Source organism: Tetrahymena thermophila, assembly GCF_000189635.1.
Source record: "Tetrahymena thermophila SB210 genomic scaffold scf_8254691, whole genome shotgun sequence".
In the NCBI taxonomy this organism is placed as follows: domain Eukaryota; phylum Ciliophora; class Oligohymenophorea; order Hymenostomatida; family Tetrahymenidae; genus Tetrahymena; species Tetrahymena thermophila.
The window spans coordinates 318,507-335,450 of record NW_002476457.1 but is presented as its reverse complement, the minus strand read 5'-3'; the positions used below and the strand labels follow the sequence as shown (position 1 = coordinate 335,450).

The 16,944-nt window shown below is 21.9% G+C and overlaps 4 protein-coding genes across 4 annotated transcripts; 1 reads left to right on the top strand and 3 right to left on the bottom strand. All coding sequences in view use genetic code 6, as the record gives it.

Annotated features, from left to right (window-relative positions):
- Positions 1-411: 411 nt before the first annotated feature.
- TTHERM_000321729 (trichocyst matrix protein T2-A, putative) lies at positions 412-2,364 on the bottom strand (the record flags this gene model as incomplete). The annotated part of the gene is made up of 3 exons (XM_012796854.1): positions 412-517; positions 600-1,540; positions 2,278-2,364. 3 exons carry the CDS (start codon positions 2,362-2,364, stop codon positions 412-414), a joined length of 1,134 nt encoding a protein of 377 aa, XP_012652308.1.
- A 1,419-nt stretch (positions 2,365-3,783) lies between these two features.
- On the top strand, positions 3,784-5,214 carry TTHERM_00321720 (hypothetical protein; the record flags this gene model as incomplete). Its single annotated transcript, XM_001012972.3, has 3 exons — positions 3,784-4,085; positions 4,191-4,504; positions 4,598-5,214. 3 exons carry the CDS (start codon positions 3,784-3,786, stop codon positions 5,212-5,214), a joined length of 1,233 nt encoding a protein of 410 aa, XP_001012972.2.
- Positions 5,215-5,982: 768 nt separating this feature from the next.
- On the bottom strand, positions 5,983-13,332 carry TTHERM_00321700 (transmembrane protein, putative; the record flags this gene model as incomplete). The annotated part of the gene is made up of 5 exons (XM_001012970.2): positions 5,983-6,128; positions 6,177-6,421; positions 6,590-8,038; positions 9,845-10,100; positions 11,982-13,332. 5 exons carry the CDS (start codon positions 13,330-13,332, stop codon positions 5,983-5,985), a joined length of 3,447 nt encoding a protein of 1,148 aa, XP_001012970.2.
- A 1,325-nt stretch (positions 13,333-14,657) lies between these two features.
- TTHERM_00321690 (AMP-binding enzyme family protein) lies at positions 14,658-16,881 on the bottom strand. The gene is made up of 3 exons (XM_001012969.2): positions 15,408-16,881; positions 15,012-15,256; positions 14,658-14,961 (listed from the first exon to the last, which is right to left on the bottom strand). The coding sequence occupies exons 1-3, from the start codon at positions 16,838-16,840 to the stop codon at positions 14,816-14,818; spliced, it is 1,824 nt and encodes a 607-aa protein (XP_001012969.2). The 5' UTR covers positions 16,841-16,881; the 3' UTR covers positions 14,658-14,815.
- Positions 16,882-16,944: the final 63 nt, after the last annotated feature.

Sequence of the window (16,944 nt, the reverse complement as noted above, 5' to 3'; positions counted from 1 at the left end):
TTAATTTCTTAATTAAAAACAAGAAAAATTATATTAAAAAAATAAATTTCATCTAAGCCTATATTTTAAAAGTAGATTTTTTTTGATTTTAACAATTTTAATGTTTTATTTTATAATGATAAAAAGAATATTGAACTTAAATAATTAATTTTTAATAAAATAAACTGATTTTAAGTATTTTATTTTATAACTTCTCTAATAATTAATTAGCAATTTGTTATAATTTCAACAATTACTTTATTTATTTATTTACTTAAACTTTTAAAACAATTTTAATGTGTTAACTCTGTTTTTATTTAAACATCTTCTTCAAAGAAAAATATAAATGCATGCAATCATAAATATTTTAAGTAAAATTTATTTATTTATAATTTTTAATGAATCTTTTTTGAAATAAATTCATTAAATGTTTCATTGGGATTATTCGTCTGATCTCTCAGTAACATATTTTTTGAGAACTTTCATTTGACTATTTATAATATCTGTAACTTATTTTATTGTATCTAATTATTCATTTCTATTTTTAGTAAAAAAAATTTATGAGAATTTTTAACTTTTAATTTAAAAATATTTGTTTGTTTGCTTGTTTATTTGTTTACCTTTCTTAAGTTCTACTTTCGAATTGGCTCTATTAATCAGTGCAAAAAGCTTATCTAGAATTTAATTCTGTCTATTTTTCTTCTGATCTCTCTTACTAAACTTGTTTAACTCTAGCATCTTCTTAAAGCTATGCTTCTAGTGAGGAGATTTCTCCATCTAATTCTCCAATTACTTTTTGCAAAACTCCTATACGGTCTAAAATATCATCTTTTTTATTTTCATAATCTTATTCAAATTATTCAAAAGCTTTGGCTTCTATTTCTAATGAATCTGCAATTTTTTCTAAAAGCTCATCAATTACTTCAAATAATTTTTAAAGAGCACCAGGATCTGCCTAAATAGGAGCTGATTGTGATAATTGAGAAAGAATTCTAAAAAAGGAGTTCCAAGACTTTCTCTTATAGTTAGTCTTAGAGTGATGAGAGAAGTGGTTAGAAACCTACACAAATGATTGAACACTAGGCTTCTTAATACTTATAAAAGATTTAGTAGATCCAAATGTTCCCTAGAGAATTTCTTTGGCTTCTCTGATTACAGATTCAGCTTTTGAGTGCTCCTCTCTTTCTGCTTCATATTCGGCTGATTTTTTCTCGTAATTTTGATCTAAATCAGATAAAATTTATTAGTTTGCAGTTAAACTTTCACTTTTTTGTTTCAATAGAATTTTTTTTTATTCCAGGATTGGAGTATTTTCAGTGATATCTGAAGTAGATTCAATTACTTTTAGGTTAGCATCTTGTATTTCATCCTCTAACCTGCTCAAATCATTTGAGCAATCTTACTAAATACGTTCTGTTTATTTTTAATCTTGAGCTTAATCATTTTAAATATCAGTTGCTATATTTTGTAAATCAGAAACAAGTCTACCAATCTAGTCATTCACACTTAATTAGAGCTAAATAGTGTCTAAGATATTTCTACCAAATCTAGACTTTTCAATCTAATTTAAAATATTAAAAACATATTAAAGTAAAATATATATTTAATTCTTGAGCTATTAATTTTAATATTTTTTTAGATATTATTCAAGATAAATATCTCTTAAAAAAAATTAAATAATTGAAACAAATTTTTTATTTTAAGAAAGAATATTTTCTGATATAAGGAGCGAGCATCTTTAAAGCTTATTGGAATTACTATTAACAATACCATTCCTTTTAATATGAGGAGTTAATCTTAATATATTCAAATTCAAATATTCTAACAACATCTGCTTATCTATTTAATTTTCAACATTAATCCCATTTTGTTAAAATTTTCAAACATTTAAAAATATATTAATTTCTTTAAAAAATATTATAATAAAATCGATTTTGATTAATTTTGTGATGATTGATTGATGCAAGTATTAGTTTGTAAATTAACAAAAGCAGTGTAGTTTATATCTTTTATTATATACAATAATCTTTGAAATATAAATATATTTCAAGTATACTCAACAATCAAAGCTTATTTAATATGTTCTTTCTTTCAGAAATACACTATATTTTATCCTAATATAATAGAGCTGCTAAGTATAAAGTATCATTTTGATATTTTAGAGCTTAGATTTCAACAATTAATTTATAAATGCCATTTCATTATTTCAAATAATATCAAAAATGTTATGATTTATTTTCGAGAATTTTGCAATTTTAACACCTAAAGTATTTTATTTTGATAATTGAAATGCGTTACCTTTTAAAGGTTAATTATGGCATTATCTGCTGTGAGTGCTGTGGAAAATACAAACAAAGAGGCTAAAAAAATAATAATTATTTTCATTTATTTATATATTCTATATAATTTTTGCCTTTTAAAAAGAATGGTTATTTAATTCCTTTTTGATATTTTTTGTTTATTGAAATAATAAAGGCAGTCCAATTACAATGAAAATCAATTAAAATATTCATTCATTTTGTTAATTAAATGTTAGCGCTTTAATTTTTCATTAAAGAATAAATACTATTTATGCAAATCAAAACGAAAGGGATAATTATATAAAAGAATAGAAAAAAACGGTCCAAAAACGCTATTAGATAAATTTCCATTCTAAAATGAATGAAAATTTTAATTAATATTCACTTCATTGAAAAATCTTAATTAAATTTAGTAATTAACAAGCAGCTGCTAACAAAAATCAAAGAAATGCTAATTATTAATTAATTAATTTATTAACTGAGCAATTAATTAATACATCAAATCATACATACATATACACATAATACCTATTTATTCACTTATTCTTCTTAATATTTTGAATTAAAAAACAAAAAAGAACTACATTTGCAAATATTATAAAAGTCAAGCATTCATCTATCAAATTTATTGAGAGGGTAAACCAATTTATATAAAATTTACCTATTTCTTTAACCTAGACAGTATTTCAACTTCTGTATTACATATTTACATCTTTAAAAATATTTGAATTAGAAATAAAATGAGATATTAATATTGTTGATCATATTATGATGTAATTAGATTAATGATTTGAGTCGCAAATTTCTACTTATCGCAATGTTCAAATTTTCAAAAATAATGAAAAAGTATCTCTAAGCAATCCAACATATATATGAAAATTAAATTTGCCAAAGTAGGATTTTGTCTAGTTGATTCAAGCAGAGATATGTTGAAAATAATTTGATCTTATCCAAAAAATTAATATCATTTGGCAATACTATATGCTAAGTGATATTTATCAATGATATTAACAATTATTAAAAATATAAAGAAATTCACATACATATATTCTATCATAATAAGAAAAAACAAAATGATATTTTGCTTAAATTTATCTAAAATAATTAATTAATTAATGTATGACTGACTGACAAAAAATATTTTAAAACAATTTATTTAATTTAAATTAAGATTTGAATTAGGATAAATATCAAAAACCTAAAAAATAAACTAATGCTAAAATGAACTATTTAATATTATTTGCATTTCACAATTAAAAATAATTCTTTTTATAAAATAAATGGCAAGAAACAATTAAATCTTTTTGAAAGATTAAAGAACAAATATATAATAGTAAGGATAGCTTTTGAAATACTCATAATTTGAATATTATCGATTTATCATTGAGTTTTTGATTTTTAATTTTATTATTGAACAAATAAAATTTTAAAGATATTTAACATTTTATTATAAAAATAATTTTTTTATTTTATTTTTTGAAATAAACTAAATAATTTTTAGATTATGAAAAATAGCTCCATTTTGGTAGTTTTAGTGCTAAGTGTTGGTGTATTGGCTACTTCTAACAAAGAATCAAGCAAAGATAATCAATTAACTAATCTATTAGCAATATAGGCTAAATCTACTGACGCTGTAGATTCAGCATTAACAGTATTATAAGATCTCAAACAGGCTAACACTGATTAATAAACTGCAGCTGATTAACTTGATGCATCTTAATAAGAAGAATGTTCTTAAAATATAGAAAAACTTAAGGAAGTTGTTTAATAAAATAACCAAGTTGCAGAAGATGCTACAGCTCATAGGTAAATAAATAATATATATTAATTAATTATTAAATGCTTTCCTAATTTATAAAATTTAAAATTTTATTTTTCAAATTCTGTAAAATTTTAATTTTTTAAATGAAGAGAATTCATTGATGAGGAAATCTCACAAACCTAAAATTACATTAACTGGATATAAGACAGAGTCGATTCAATTAATAACAAAAGAGATTAATTAGAAGAATCAAGATGTGTTTCTAATGCATTTTTTATTAGAGCTCTCAAAGAACACTCTGAAGCAATGGAAGTTATAGATTCATTAAAAAAGGAGCTTTAGCCATACACTACTGAAGCAGTCACAAATTTATCTTAGGTGAAAACTGTTACAGATAAACTTAAGGCATACTCTTTACTTTACAATACCTAAGCACTTAGGGCTTTTAATTAACTATCATAGAGTAAACAATTTTGTCATAATATTCATATCATTAACAGCATATTTTAGAAACTAACTAAGATTTTTATTATTTTATATTAAATAATAAAATTAGCTCCTTAAGCTTAAGAGGTTGACAGTGATTTATTATCATGGAACACTGAAGCAGATGACAACAAACAAGGTGAGTTAAAATTAGAAGCTGCTACTGATGGATCGAGTGAGAGAAATGTATAGCATTCCCTTGGTGATAAATTAGTAGATTTACTTGATAAATTAAAACTACATCTTAAAGATTCTATTGACGATTTGACTAAAAATGAAATTTAAAGTGCATGGGATCTTGCTACTTGGCTACACCATTCAGAATTAGAATTAGAACATCTAGCTAATGAAACATAAAGAAAATAAACTTATCTAGAAAAATTAAATATCGCCCATCAGTCTGCAAAGGCACACGAAGATTAATCATGGCAAATACATAATGCATCTGTCTCAATTTTGAATTAATATCTTTTGGAATGTGAAGCCAAACATAATAAATATATTAGCGAAACAGCAAGAAGAAATAATGAAAATAGTCTTTTAGATGAGGTTCTTTAAATTTTTGAAGAAAAAGTCTCAACATTAGGAAATGATTTAAGAGACAGAGTAGATGATTATGAAGAAGATTAAAACTTCGAAAATTCAGAATTTAAAAGAGAAACTGATAGTTATCTAAATTCTTACTGAACAAATTTATTAAAATAAAACAAATTAATGTATCACTTTAAAAGATTAATACAATAAAAAGTTTTAATGTTCGTTTACTTACTTTTGTGTTAAAACAAATAAATAAACAAATTAACTATTTTGTCAAATATACACATAAACTTATTTATAATTAATATTGAAAAATATTATTTTGTTAAAATATTTAATTATAAATCACATCTATTTAAATATTTTAAAAAAGATATGAAAAAGTTGTAATATTATTTATATTAACTTTGAAAAAAAGACATAATTGGTTAAAATAAATGAATATTAATTAAGTTAAAGGCTTTTTAAATTTTAAACAGATACATTTTATTTTCAATTTAACTTGATTTTTATCAATTTACTAAATTTTTTTAGCGATTTCAAAATGAAAAAATTATTGAATAAATTATTGATTTGTAATATAAAATAATACGATAAGAAAGTAAACTTTAAAATATAAAGCTAATAAATATATTATCGAAAACCTCAAAACTATTTTTTTAAGTGATTAAATAAAATTATTAATAAATTAAATCAAATAAAATTCTTATTTTAGCTAAATATGTATGAATGAATGAATGAATGAATGAATATCAACTTTAAAATATGATTTCAAGCTTAAATAGTTTATTTGCAATAAAAAGGTTTACAATTTCAAGAACAAATGTACGAATTCTACTTTAAATCTGAACAAAGTTATTTATAAAATTTACAAATAAATGATGTAAATTATTTTAAGAAATTTTAAATAAATAAATATCAAACAAGAGAGGAGAGTATCCTTTTATCTATTTAATCTAAATTTTTGTTATTCTTACATTTCTCTAAAAATTATTAAATTTTTTCAAATTAAAGCTGCTTTGATTCAAAAATTTCAAGCTATTCTTCAAAATGGTTTTAACTTTCTTTAAAAAATGTGTTTAAAACTCATTTAAAAGTAAAATTAATATTACCAATATTTATTTTAATTTTATTTAATCCATTCGCAAGCCTGTCTAAATAATTAGAAGAACAACCTACTAATCTAATAGTAGCTAGTTAATCTTTATCTAATAAAATCATGATTGCTTTTTTTATAAATATAACATCTTGGAATATTTAAAAAATATCTAAATGTTTATTTAGTTGCTCTTCTATGACCTTTTTAGCTTTTTTATTATGCACTTATTCTTCTTTATTTTATTCTTTCTTATCTGAGCTTTTTTAAAAATAATTTATTTTAATAAAAGCATCATTTAAATTTAAATTAAAGAAATATTGGTGGAGAACCTTGCTTTAAATTAAGATTTTGAATATGAAATAGAAATAAAAAAATTATTTTTTTGATTATTGGATTATATTTCTTAAATTGAAAAAAATTATTTACCTTTTATAAAATAGTTTTTAAAATACTTTCTTAGAAAATTCTTCATTTTAAAAAATTTTGAAATTAGACAAGATTTTACTAAAGTTTATTTAAGTTTTTTAACTCTCTGGCTCGTTTTAATATTTGGACTCACAAACTCTTTTTTCATCAATCATTTGAATCATATGAGAAATACCTCTGAATTTTTTTTATAACTTCTATTCACAGTCTAACGATTATTTTGTTTTTATTGATTATTAATTGTAATTGCAAAACCTTACGCTAGGACTCTATTTTTTCCATTCATCTAATTTTAGATTGCTGTTACTGGAATTTAATTCTGTTTTGTATTTTTTTTCTTCTTCTTTTTAGTGTGTCTAATTGCTTTGCAAAATATCGAAGTATTTGCCTTGGTACAAATTTTATAGAATCAATAGAAAGAAATCTTTTCTGATAGATTTAAAGGAACTCACTTTACCAAAAAAGCCAAAAATCATTAATAAAGTTATAATACTGTTTCCAAGTGCCAAAACATCAGGGACTGTAGGATATTAGATCTTTCTTTATTGAATTATCTCATCCATTATTATTTAAATAAAGCTATATCCACTTTATCCTGAGTTTTCAAGACTGTATTATCTATCATAAAAATAATTAGATAAATCATATTTAATAGGAGAAGAATAGTTTCTGCTGCTTAAAATAAATAATCCATCTTTAACTGTTGTTATAGATTTTTAGGTTTTAAATGTAGACTAAACCAGCTTGTTACCCATTGTATAAATATAAGCATTTCTATAATTAATTTAATTTTAAATAGTTCCAACATTAAACTAAGATGTAAATAATTTTAATCTGACTCCAGAATTAATTCCATTAATAACTTAATTAATTTCATCTTAATTAGCGCAGTTTTCCGGAATGCTAGTTTTAAAAATATCCTAGTCAAGACACCCATAAATGAAAATATCAATATATGATTAAATATTTTATTTTGTATTTAATGTTAATGTGTAATTTGTTAGATTGGAAAAATCTAAACAATAAAAGTTAATTAAATTAGGGTTTTGACATTTTACTATATTTAGCTAAAACAACTAAGTGTCACCATTATTTACGTAGTAAAAGTAAGCCATATATACTAAATATGTCTTGTTATTCTGTGCTTACAAGTTCTCTATAGGCAGATTAAAATCATATTCAAATCTAAAACCAACTAGATCTTAAGATAAACTGATATCGATAGAATCCTCTGTGATAAATTCTTGAGATTTATAGTTTGGCTCTAACTGATTAGTAAAAAGCAACCAGAATAAGTAGGAATAATAAGACAAGCCTACTGAGATAATAATCAGAGATAATATAAGTCCTAAGGGCGTGGATTTCTTTATTTAGTCTTTTCCAATATTGAAATGAAACTGAGAAGAAAAGAGATCCAACTTAGTTAAAAAGGTATTCATTCTTAAGTTTCTATTATTTATTTTTTAAACTCTTATCAAAAAAAGTTTTATTAATTTACTTAAATTTAATTAAATTACAAATATTTTAAAATATTTAAGATCTAATTTGTAAACAATATTAAGATTTGTTATTATCATTATTAATTATTAGATAATTAAGTCTTATTTTGCAAATTTTTTGTCAACTACTTGTTTGTTACTTTTCATTCACTGGCTAATTTTACTGATTTGTATTGTTATTTCTTTTTTTGGTGTAGATTTAATCAATAAAAATATAAAATTAAGAAATAAAATTGTGTTTTACTTGATTAATAATATTTCTTCTTTAGTATTCCTTTATTCTTAGTGGTCTATGATTAATAAACAATTAATAGCAATTTGATAATTTAAAAAACTAAACAAATAATTCTGATTATTTTGATTTAAAAAGTTAAATTTTGGTATTAATAAAGAAAGAACATTACATACTAATAAATATTGAAAAGATGAATATACAAATAAATAATTATTAATATGATATAAAAAAGACTTTAAGGAGGATTGATTGAGTAAGTTTATATTAAATTAATTTTTTGTTAAGAGATAGATATATAATCATAAAATTTGACTGTATAGAAAGGATAATTAAATTGTTATGATGATATACTAAGTAATTATACAGTGTTGTTTATTCAGTATGAGACCCCTATTAATATTTTATATATTGAAATCGCTCATTTATATCTGTCAAATATATTTTTTTAGAAAATAAAGAGTTGTGATAAAATATAATTAAACAATTAATTTATTTTAAAATGTGATTCAATATTTGGTAACTTCTCCTTTGCTTTACTTTACTTTAGATTATTAAAATTGGCTCTTTAAGCTTTAAAATTGTATATGAAATTTAATATATGATTGTTAGTTTTTTTTTATAACGGGGGTCTCAAATTGGCTGAGTAACACTATATATTAAATTTAGATAAAAGTAAATCTTATTCAATACTGGAACAATTATATGTTTGTTACAAATTTAATAACTATTAGATGGCTAATTTTATTTTGAATTTTTTTTTATTAATTGTTAGTTTGTTACTATTCATTCACTGACTTATTTTACTGATTTTTATTATATCAAAATAAAAAATTTTAATTTTTTTTTCACTTTATTGTAAATAATTTATATATCAATCTATCTATCTATTTTCTTTTTTTCTTTATAATTTTTAATTAACTTAAGTTTAATTTCTGTAAAATAGATTCTTTTTTTTGATGTATGTAAAGAAAAATATTATATTAAAAAAAATGGTTTTTTACTTGATTAACAATATTTATTCTTTAGTATTGCTTTATTCTTAGTGGTCTATGATTAATAAACAATAAATAGAAATTTGATACTTTTAAATTTTAAAAACAAAACAAAAAAATCTAAAAATTTTGATTTAAAAAGTTAAATTTTGGTATTAATCTCATCAATATAGAATATTAGATAATAATGAATATTGAATAGATGAATATACAAATAAAAGCATTGACATTAATATGATATAAAAAACAGTTTAAAGAAGTTTGATTTAATAAATTTAAATGTTAAATTAACTTTTGGCTAAGAAATAGAAATATTGATAGAGAGATATTAATAAAGCTAAACAGTAGAGAAAAGATAAGTAAATTTTTATGAATAGTTTACTAAGTAAGTAAGTATATATTGAATTTAGTTAAAGGTGATTCCTATTCGAGGCTGTAATAAATATTTTCTTTATATTTAATGTCTTGTATTTTATTTTAAAATTAATATCTTAATATTAAGTGTTTAATTTCACAAAAAATTTATTACAAAAATCCTAGCTCTTTCGTGAAGGAAATTTTCTTCATCTTTGGAATATCAAGAAGCATGAAAGTAACAATACATTATGCAGAGGAGCTGCTCATTTTAACATTAGATTAAGCAGTTTCAACAGTCTATTGATAACTACCAGAGTTTTCTTATAAAACATATTCTTCTCCTTTTAATATATAGTGGGTACCATGAATGAAAGTTAAGTTAGGTAATTCTGAAATATTAATGCAATTTGTGTTGAAAATTTAGTGATCTAATTTCATTCAAATATAAATTTAAATAAGTATTTGTAAAAACATGAAAGATAATTGCAATATTAATCTAATAAAGTAAAGATGCCATCAGAAGGATCAGTGATAAGAGAAGGACTAGTGTCTGCAATAACGATAGTTAATATTTCTTTATTGAAAACTTTGAATTTTCAGATAATTCTTTAAAAATCTATTGTTAATAGTAAAAAAGGCTGTGTTGGGCTAGAATTCCTCTTATCTATTACATTCTTAGCCAGTTTTTTTAGACACCAACCAACAAGTGTAGCTTTTGTGTTTCTAAGGAAAAACGACTGTGAAAAAGGTATCGTTCAAACTCAAGTTAAACCATTTACTTTGAATGATAAGTAATTGAGAGATAGTAGTAAGCGGATTTTTTTAATTTTTTTTTAGTCAAATCAATAACACAAAATTTTCTTCAATTCATAGAAATGAAATTATATAAATTGCCTAATTAAGTAAAAAATAATCAAGTGTTTTTGAATATAATTTAAAAAAAAAACATGTATCAAATATAGGTTTTTACATATGCACTATATCTTGACATATTGGCATAAGAATTTTTATTTTTTAGGCAAAAAATGCTTTGATAAAAATATGATAATGTTAAACTTTTTAGTTATAAATCATATGCATTTAAATATTTAAAAAAATGGATGAAAAATATATCTCTTTTTTATTATTTGAACTTTGCAGAAAGGCTAAAATTGGTTAGAATAAATGAATTTTTACAAAAATCTTTAATATATTCTAAATTTTAAACAGATAAAATGTCATTTTAAATTTAACTGGGATTTTTATGAATTAACTAAACTTTTTTTAGTGATTTCAAAATGAAAAGAATTGTAAATAAATTTCTATCTTTTTTATTCAAAATGATAGGTTAAAAAAGTAAACCTAAAAATATAAAACTAATAAATAAATAAATATATTCTGGAAAAATAGCAACCTAAAAATTATTTTTTTTTAAGTTACTAAATAAAAATTACTAATAAATTAATTAGATTAAAATTATATCTAAATATTATTTAAAGTTTAAATACTTTATTTGCAATAAAAATGTTTACAAATTTTATTAGCAAAGGTACAAATTCTACTTAAAATTTGAAAATAATTATTTATGAAACACAAATAAATGATGTAAATTTTTGTAAGAAATTTTAAGATAAGAAATATCAAACAATAGAGGAGAGTATCCTTTTATCTATTTGGTCTAAATTATTGTTGTTCTTACATTTATCTAAAAATTATTGAATTTTTTCAGATTAAAGTTCCTTCGATTAAAAAGTTTCAAGCTATTCTTCAAAATGGTTTTAACTTTCTTTAAAAAAAATATTTTTGAAATTCGTTTAAAACTAAAATCAATATTACCAGCATTTATTTTAATTTAATACTACCGATCCGTAAGCTTGTCTAAATAATTAGAAGAACAACCAACCAACCTAATAGCAGCCAGTTAATCTTTATCGAATAAAATCATGATTGCTTTTTTTATAAATATAACATCTTGGAATATTTAAAAAATATCTAAATGTTTATTTAGTTGCTCTTCTATGGCCTTTTTAGCTTTTTTATTATAGATTTATTCTTCATAACTTTATCGTTTATTAATAGAGCTTTTTTAAAAGTAATTTTTATTTTAATAAAAATTTCTATTTAAATTTAATTGAAATAAATATTGCTGAGTACACCTTTTTTAAATTAAAATTTGGAATATGAAATATAAATAAAAATAATCTTTTTAGTTTACTGAATTAAATTTTGAGAATTGAAAAAAAATAATTACCCAACATTAAATAGTTTTTTAAAAAGCGCCTTAGAAAATACTTCATTTTAAAAAATTTTCAAATTAGACATGATTTTACTAAAGTTTATTTAAGCATTATAACTCTCGCATGCATTTTAAAATTTGTACTCACAAACTTTTTTTTCTTCAATCATATCAGAAATGCCTCTGAATTTTTTTAACTACTGCTATTAACAGTCTATAGCTTATTTCGTTTTTATTAATTATTAATTGTAATTGCTATACCTCATGCTTGGACTCCTTTTTTTCCATTCTTCTAACGTTTGATTGCTATCACTAGAATTTAACTCAATTTTTTATTTTGTTTCTTCTTAGTTTTAGAGTATCTAATTGTTTTGCAAAATATCTAAGTATTTGCCTTGATACAAATTTTATAGAACCAGTAGAAAGAAATCATTTCTAATTGATAAAAAGGAACTCATTCTACCAAAGATGCCTAAAACCATTAATAAAGTTATTATACCATTTCCAAGTGCCAAAACATCAGGGATAGTTGGATATTAGATCTTTGTTTATTGAACTATCTCATCCATTATTATTTAAATAAAGCTATAACCGCTTTAACCTATGTTTTCAAGACTATATTATCTATCATAAATCTAGTTAAATAAATCATATTTAATAGGCGAAGAATAGTTTCTGCTACTTAAAACAAACAATCCATCTTTAACAGTTGTTACAGATTTTTAGGTTTTAAATGTTGACTAAATTAATTAATCACCCACTGTATAAATAAAAGCATTTCTATAGTTAATTTAGTTTTAAATAGTTCCAACATTAAACTAAGATGTAAATAATTTTAATCTGATTCCAGCATTCATACCATTAATAACCGCATCAATTTAATCTTAACTAGCACAATTTTCGGGAACGCTAGTTTTAAAAAAATCCTAGTCAAGACACCCATAAATAAAAATATCTACATATGATTAAATATTTTATTTTGTGTTAAGTGTTAATGTGTAATTTGATACGTTAGAAAAATCTAAACAATAAAAGTTAATCAAATTAGGGTTTTGACATTTTACTATATTTAGCTAAATCAACTAAGTGTTGCCATTATTTACGTAGTAAAAGTAAGCCAGATAAACTAAATATGTCTAGTTTTTTTGGGCTTACAGGATGTCTATAGGCATATTAAAATCATATTCAAATCTAAAACCGACTAGATCTTAAGATAAGTTGATATCAATAGAATCCTCTGTAATAAATTCTTGAGATTTATAGTTTGGTTCTAATTGATTAGTAAAAAGCAGACAGAATAAGTAGGAATAATAAGAAGCACCAACTATGATAATAACCAGAGATAGTATAACTCCTAAGGGCGTGGATTTTTTTATTTAGTTTTGTCCAATATTGAATTGAAACTGCTAAGAAAAAAGATCAATCTTAGATATATATTTATTCATTCTTTATTTTTTAAGCTCTTATCAAAAAAATTGTATTTATTAAATTTATTAATTTTTATTAACTTAGAAATTATCTAACTTTTAAATAGTTTGTTTTCTCATTTTTTATTTGAATTTTACTATTAATTATTAGACCATCAAGTAAGTCTTATTTTTCTATTTTTATCAATTTCTCATTTATTCTTCTTTTTATTGATAACATGTGTTGATTGATTAATTGATTAACTAACTAACTGGCTGGCTAATTTTACTGATTTTTTATTATTACAGCAAAATAAAAATTTAAATTTTTTTTAAATTGGTTGTAAATAATTTTTATATCATTATATTCTTTCTTTTATTATTTTTATTAACACAGGTAAATTACCATTTAATTTTCTGTAAATTAACTTCTTTTTTTTGTTGTATATTTTGTTAATAAAAAAATTGTGTTTTACTTGATTTATATTAATATAATTAGTTTTTTATTCTTAGGGGTCTATGATTAATAAAGAATCAATAACAATTTGATACTTTTAAATTATAAAAACTAATAAAAAATCTGATTTTATGATTTAAAAAGTTAAATTTTGGTATTTTTACAATCATCAAGAAAGAGTTTTGCATACTAATCGATATTAAATAGATGAATGAATATACAAATAAAGGTATAGATATTAATATGAAGTAAAAAAGAGTTTAAGGAAGTATTGATAGAGTAAGTTAAATGTTTAGTAAGAGATAGAAAGATAAATAGATATTCATAAAGATAAGCTGTATAGAAAAGATAAGTAAATTGTTATGAATAGTATACTAAGTAAGTAAGTATATATTGAATTTAGTTAAAGAGAAGGCCTATTCAAGACTGTAATAACTATCTTCTTTAAATTCAATGTCTTGCCAAAGTAAAACCAACTCTGTGATTATCTCTACCATAAATTTAATAATACTTTTGTAAGAAATTATCTCCCTATTTTATTTTAACATTAATATCTTAATATCTCCATTATGCAGTGGAATTGCTTGTTACAACATTAGATTAAGCAGTTTCAACAGTCTTTTGAGAACCATCAGATTTCTCTTGTAAAATATATTCTTCTCCTGTTAATGTATAGTGAGCACGATTGATGACAAAAGTTAAACCAGTATTATATATTTATTAATAAATTGTTAGCTTACAAATAAAACAATAGGATAAAAAATTAAGCTTAAAAATATAATTTAGAAATATGTTCAGGAAAGTAACAACCCAAACATTATTTTTTTAAGTTATTAAATAAAATTTATTGACAAATTTGGCTAAGTAAAATTTTTATTTAAGCCAAATATGTATGAATATCAACTTTAAAATACTATTTGAACATTGAATAGTTTATTTGATATACAAATTAATTAATTAATTTACATACATACTTACAAATTATACCTTAAATCTTAAAAAAATATTTATAAAAAATATAATAAATGATGTAAATTTTAAAAAGGAATTTCAGATAAATAAATATCAAACAAGAGAGGAGAGTATTCTTTTATCTATTTAATCTAAGTTGTTGCTTTTCTTGCATTTCTCTAAAAACTATTGAATTTTTTCACACTAAAGTTGCTTTGATTAAAAAATTTCAAGCTATTCTTCTAAATGGTTTTAACTTTCTATAAAAAAAATTTGTAAGCAATTCCTTTAAAATTCAAATCAATATTACCAAAATTTATTTTGATTTAATTTAAGCCTACCGTGATCCTATCTAGATAGTTAGAAGAGCAACCAACTAACTTTATGGCAGCTAGTTAATCTTTATCGAATAAAATCATTATTGCTTTTTTTATAAATATAATATCTTAGAATATTTAAAAAATATCTAAATGCTTATTTAGTTGCTCTTCTATGGACTTTTTAGCTCTTTTATTATATATCTATTCTTCATGATTTTATCGTTTCTTACCTGAACTTTTTAAAAAATAATTTTTATTTTAATATAAAATTCTATTAAAAGTCAATTGAAAGAAATGTCATAATTAGCATATCTTTATAAATTAAGATTTGGAAGCATGTGAATCAAATATAAATTTATTTTTTAGCTAATTTTGAAGGTATTTACCGTTGATTAAATAGTTTTTAAAATACTTTCTAAGAAAATGTTTCATTTTAAAAAGTTTTCAAATTAGACAAGATTTTACTAAAGTTTATTTAAGCTTTATAACTCTCCCATGCATTTTGAAATTTAAACTCACTATCTTTATTTTCATCAATAATCTAAGAAATACCTCTAAATTTTTTTTATAACTGCTATTAACAGTCTAACGATTACTTTGTTTTTATTGATTATTAATTGTAATTGCTATATCTTATGTTAGGACTCTTTTTTTTCCATTCTTCTAATGTCAGCTGGCTATCACTAGAATTTAACTCAATTTTTTATTTTGTTTCTTCTTATTAGCTTAAGAGTATCTAATTGTTTTGCAAAATATCTAAGTATTTACCTTGATACAAATTTTATAGAATCAATAGAAAGAAATCGTTTCTGATTGATATAAAGGAACTCATTCTACCAAAAAAACCAAAAATCATTAATAAAGTTATGATACCGTTACCAAGAGCCAAAACATCAGGGACTGTAGGATATTAGATCTTTGTTTATTGAACTATCTCATCCATTATTATTTAAATAAAGCTGTAACCGCTTTAACCTATGTTTTCAAGACTATATTATCTATCATAAATCTAGTTAAATAAATCATATTTAAGAGGAGAAGAATAATTTCTGCTATTTAAAATAAACAATCCATCTTTTACAGTTGTTATAGCTTTTTATGTTTTAAATGTAGACTAAATTAACTAGTCACCCACTGTATAAATAAAAGCATTTCTATAGTTAATTTAGTTTTAAATAGTTCCAACATTAAACTAAGATGTAAATAATTTTAATCTTACTCCAGCATTCATACCATTAATAACCGCATCAATTTAATCTTAACTAGCACAATTTTCGGGGATATTAGTTTTAAAAACATCTTAGTCAAGACACCCGTAAATAAAAATATCGACATATGATTAAATATTTTATTTTGTGTTTATTGTTAATGTGTAATTTGACACGTTAGAAAAATCTAAACAATAAAAGTCAATTAAATTAGGGTTTTGGCATTTTACTATATTTAGCTAAATCAACTAAGTATCACTATTATTTACGTAGTAAAAGTAAGCCATATAAACTAAATATGTCTTGTTTTTATGGGCTTAAAGGATGTCTATTGGCATATTAAAATCATATTCAAATCTAAAACCTACTAGATCTTAAGATAAGTTGATATCGATAGAATCCTCTGTAATAAATTCTTGAGATTTATAGTTTGGTTCTAGCTGATTAGTTGTTAGCAGCCAGAATAAGTAGGAGTAATATGACAAGCCTATGGCGATTATAAGAAGAGATAATATAATTCCTAAGGGGGTGGATTTTTTTATTTAATTTTGTCCAATATTGAATTGAAAATGCGAAGAAAAGAGATCCAACTTAGATAAACAAGAATTCATTCTTAAATTTTTAATTATTTTTTAAACACTTATCAAAAAAGATTGTATTAATTTACTTAATTTTTTTAAACTAAAAAATTTTTAAAGTCCAAATTTACAAATCA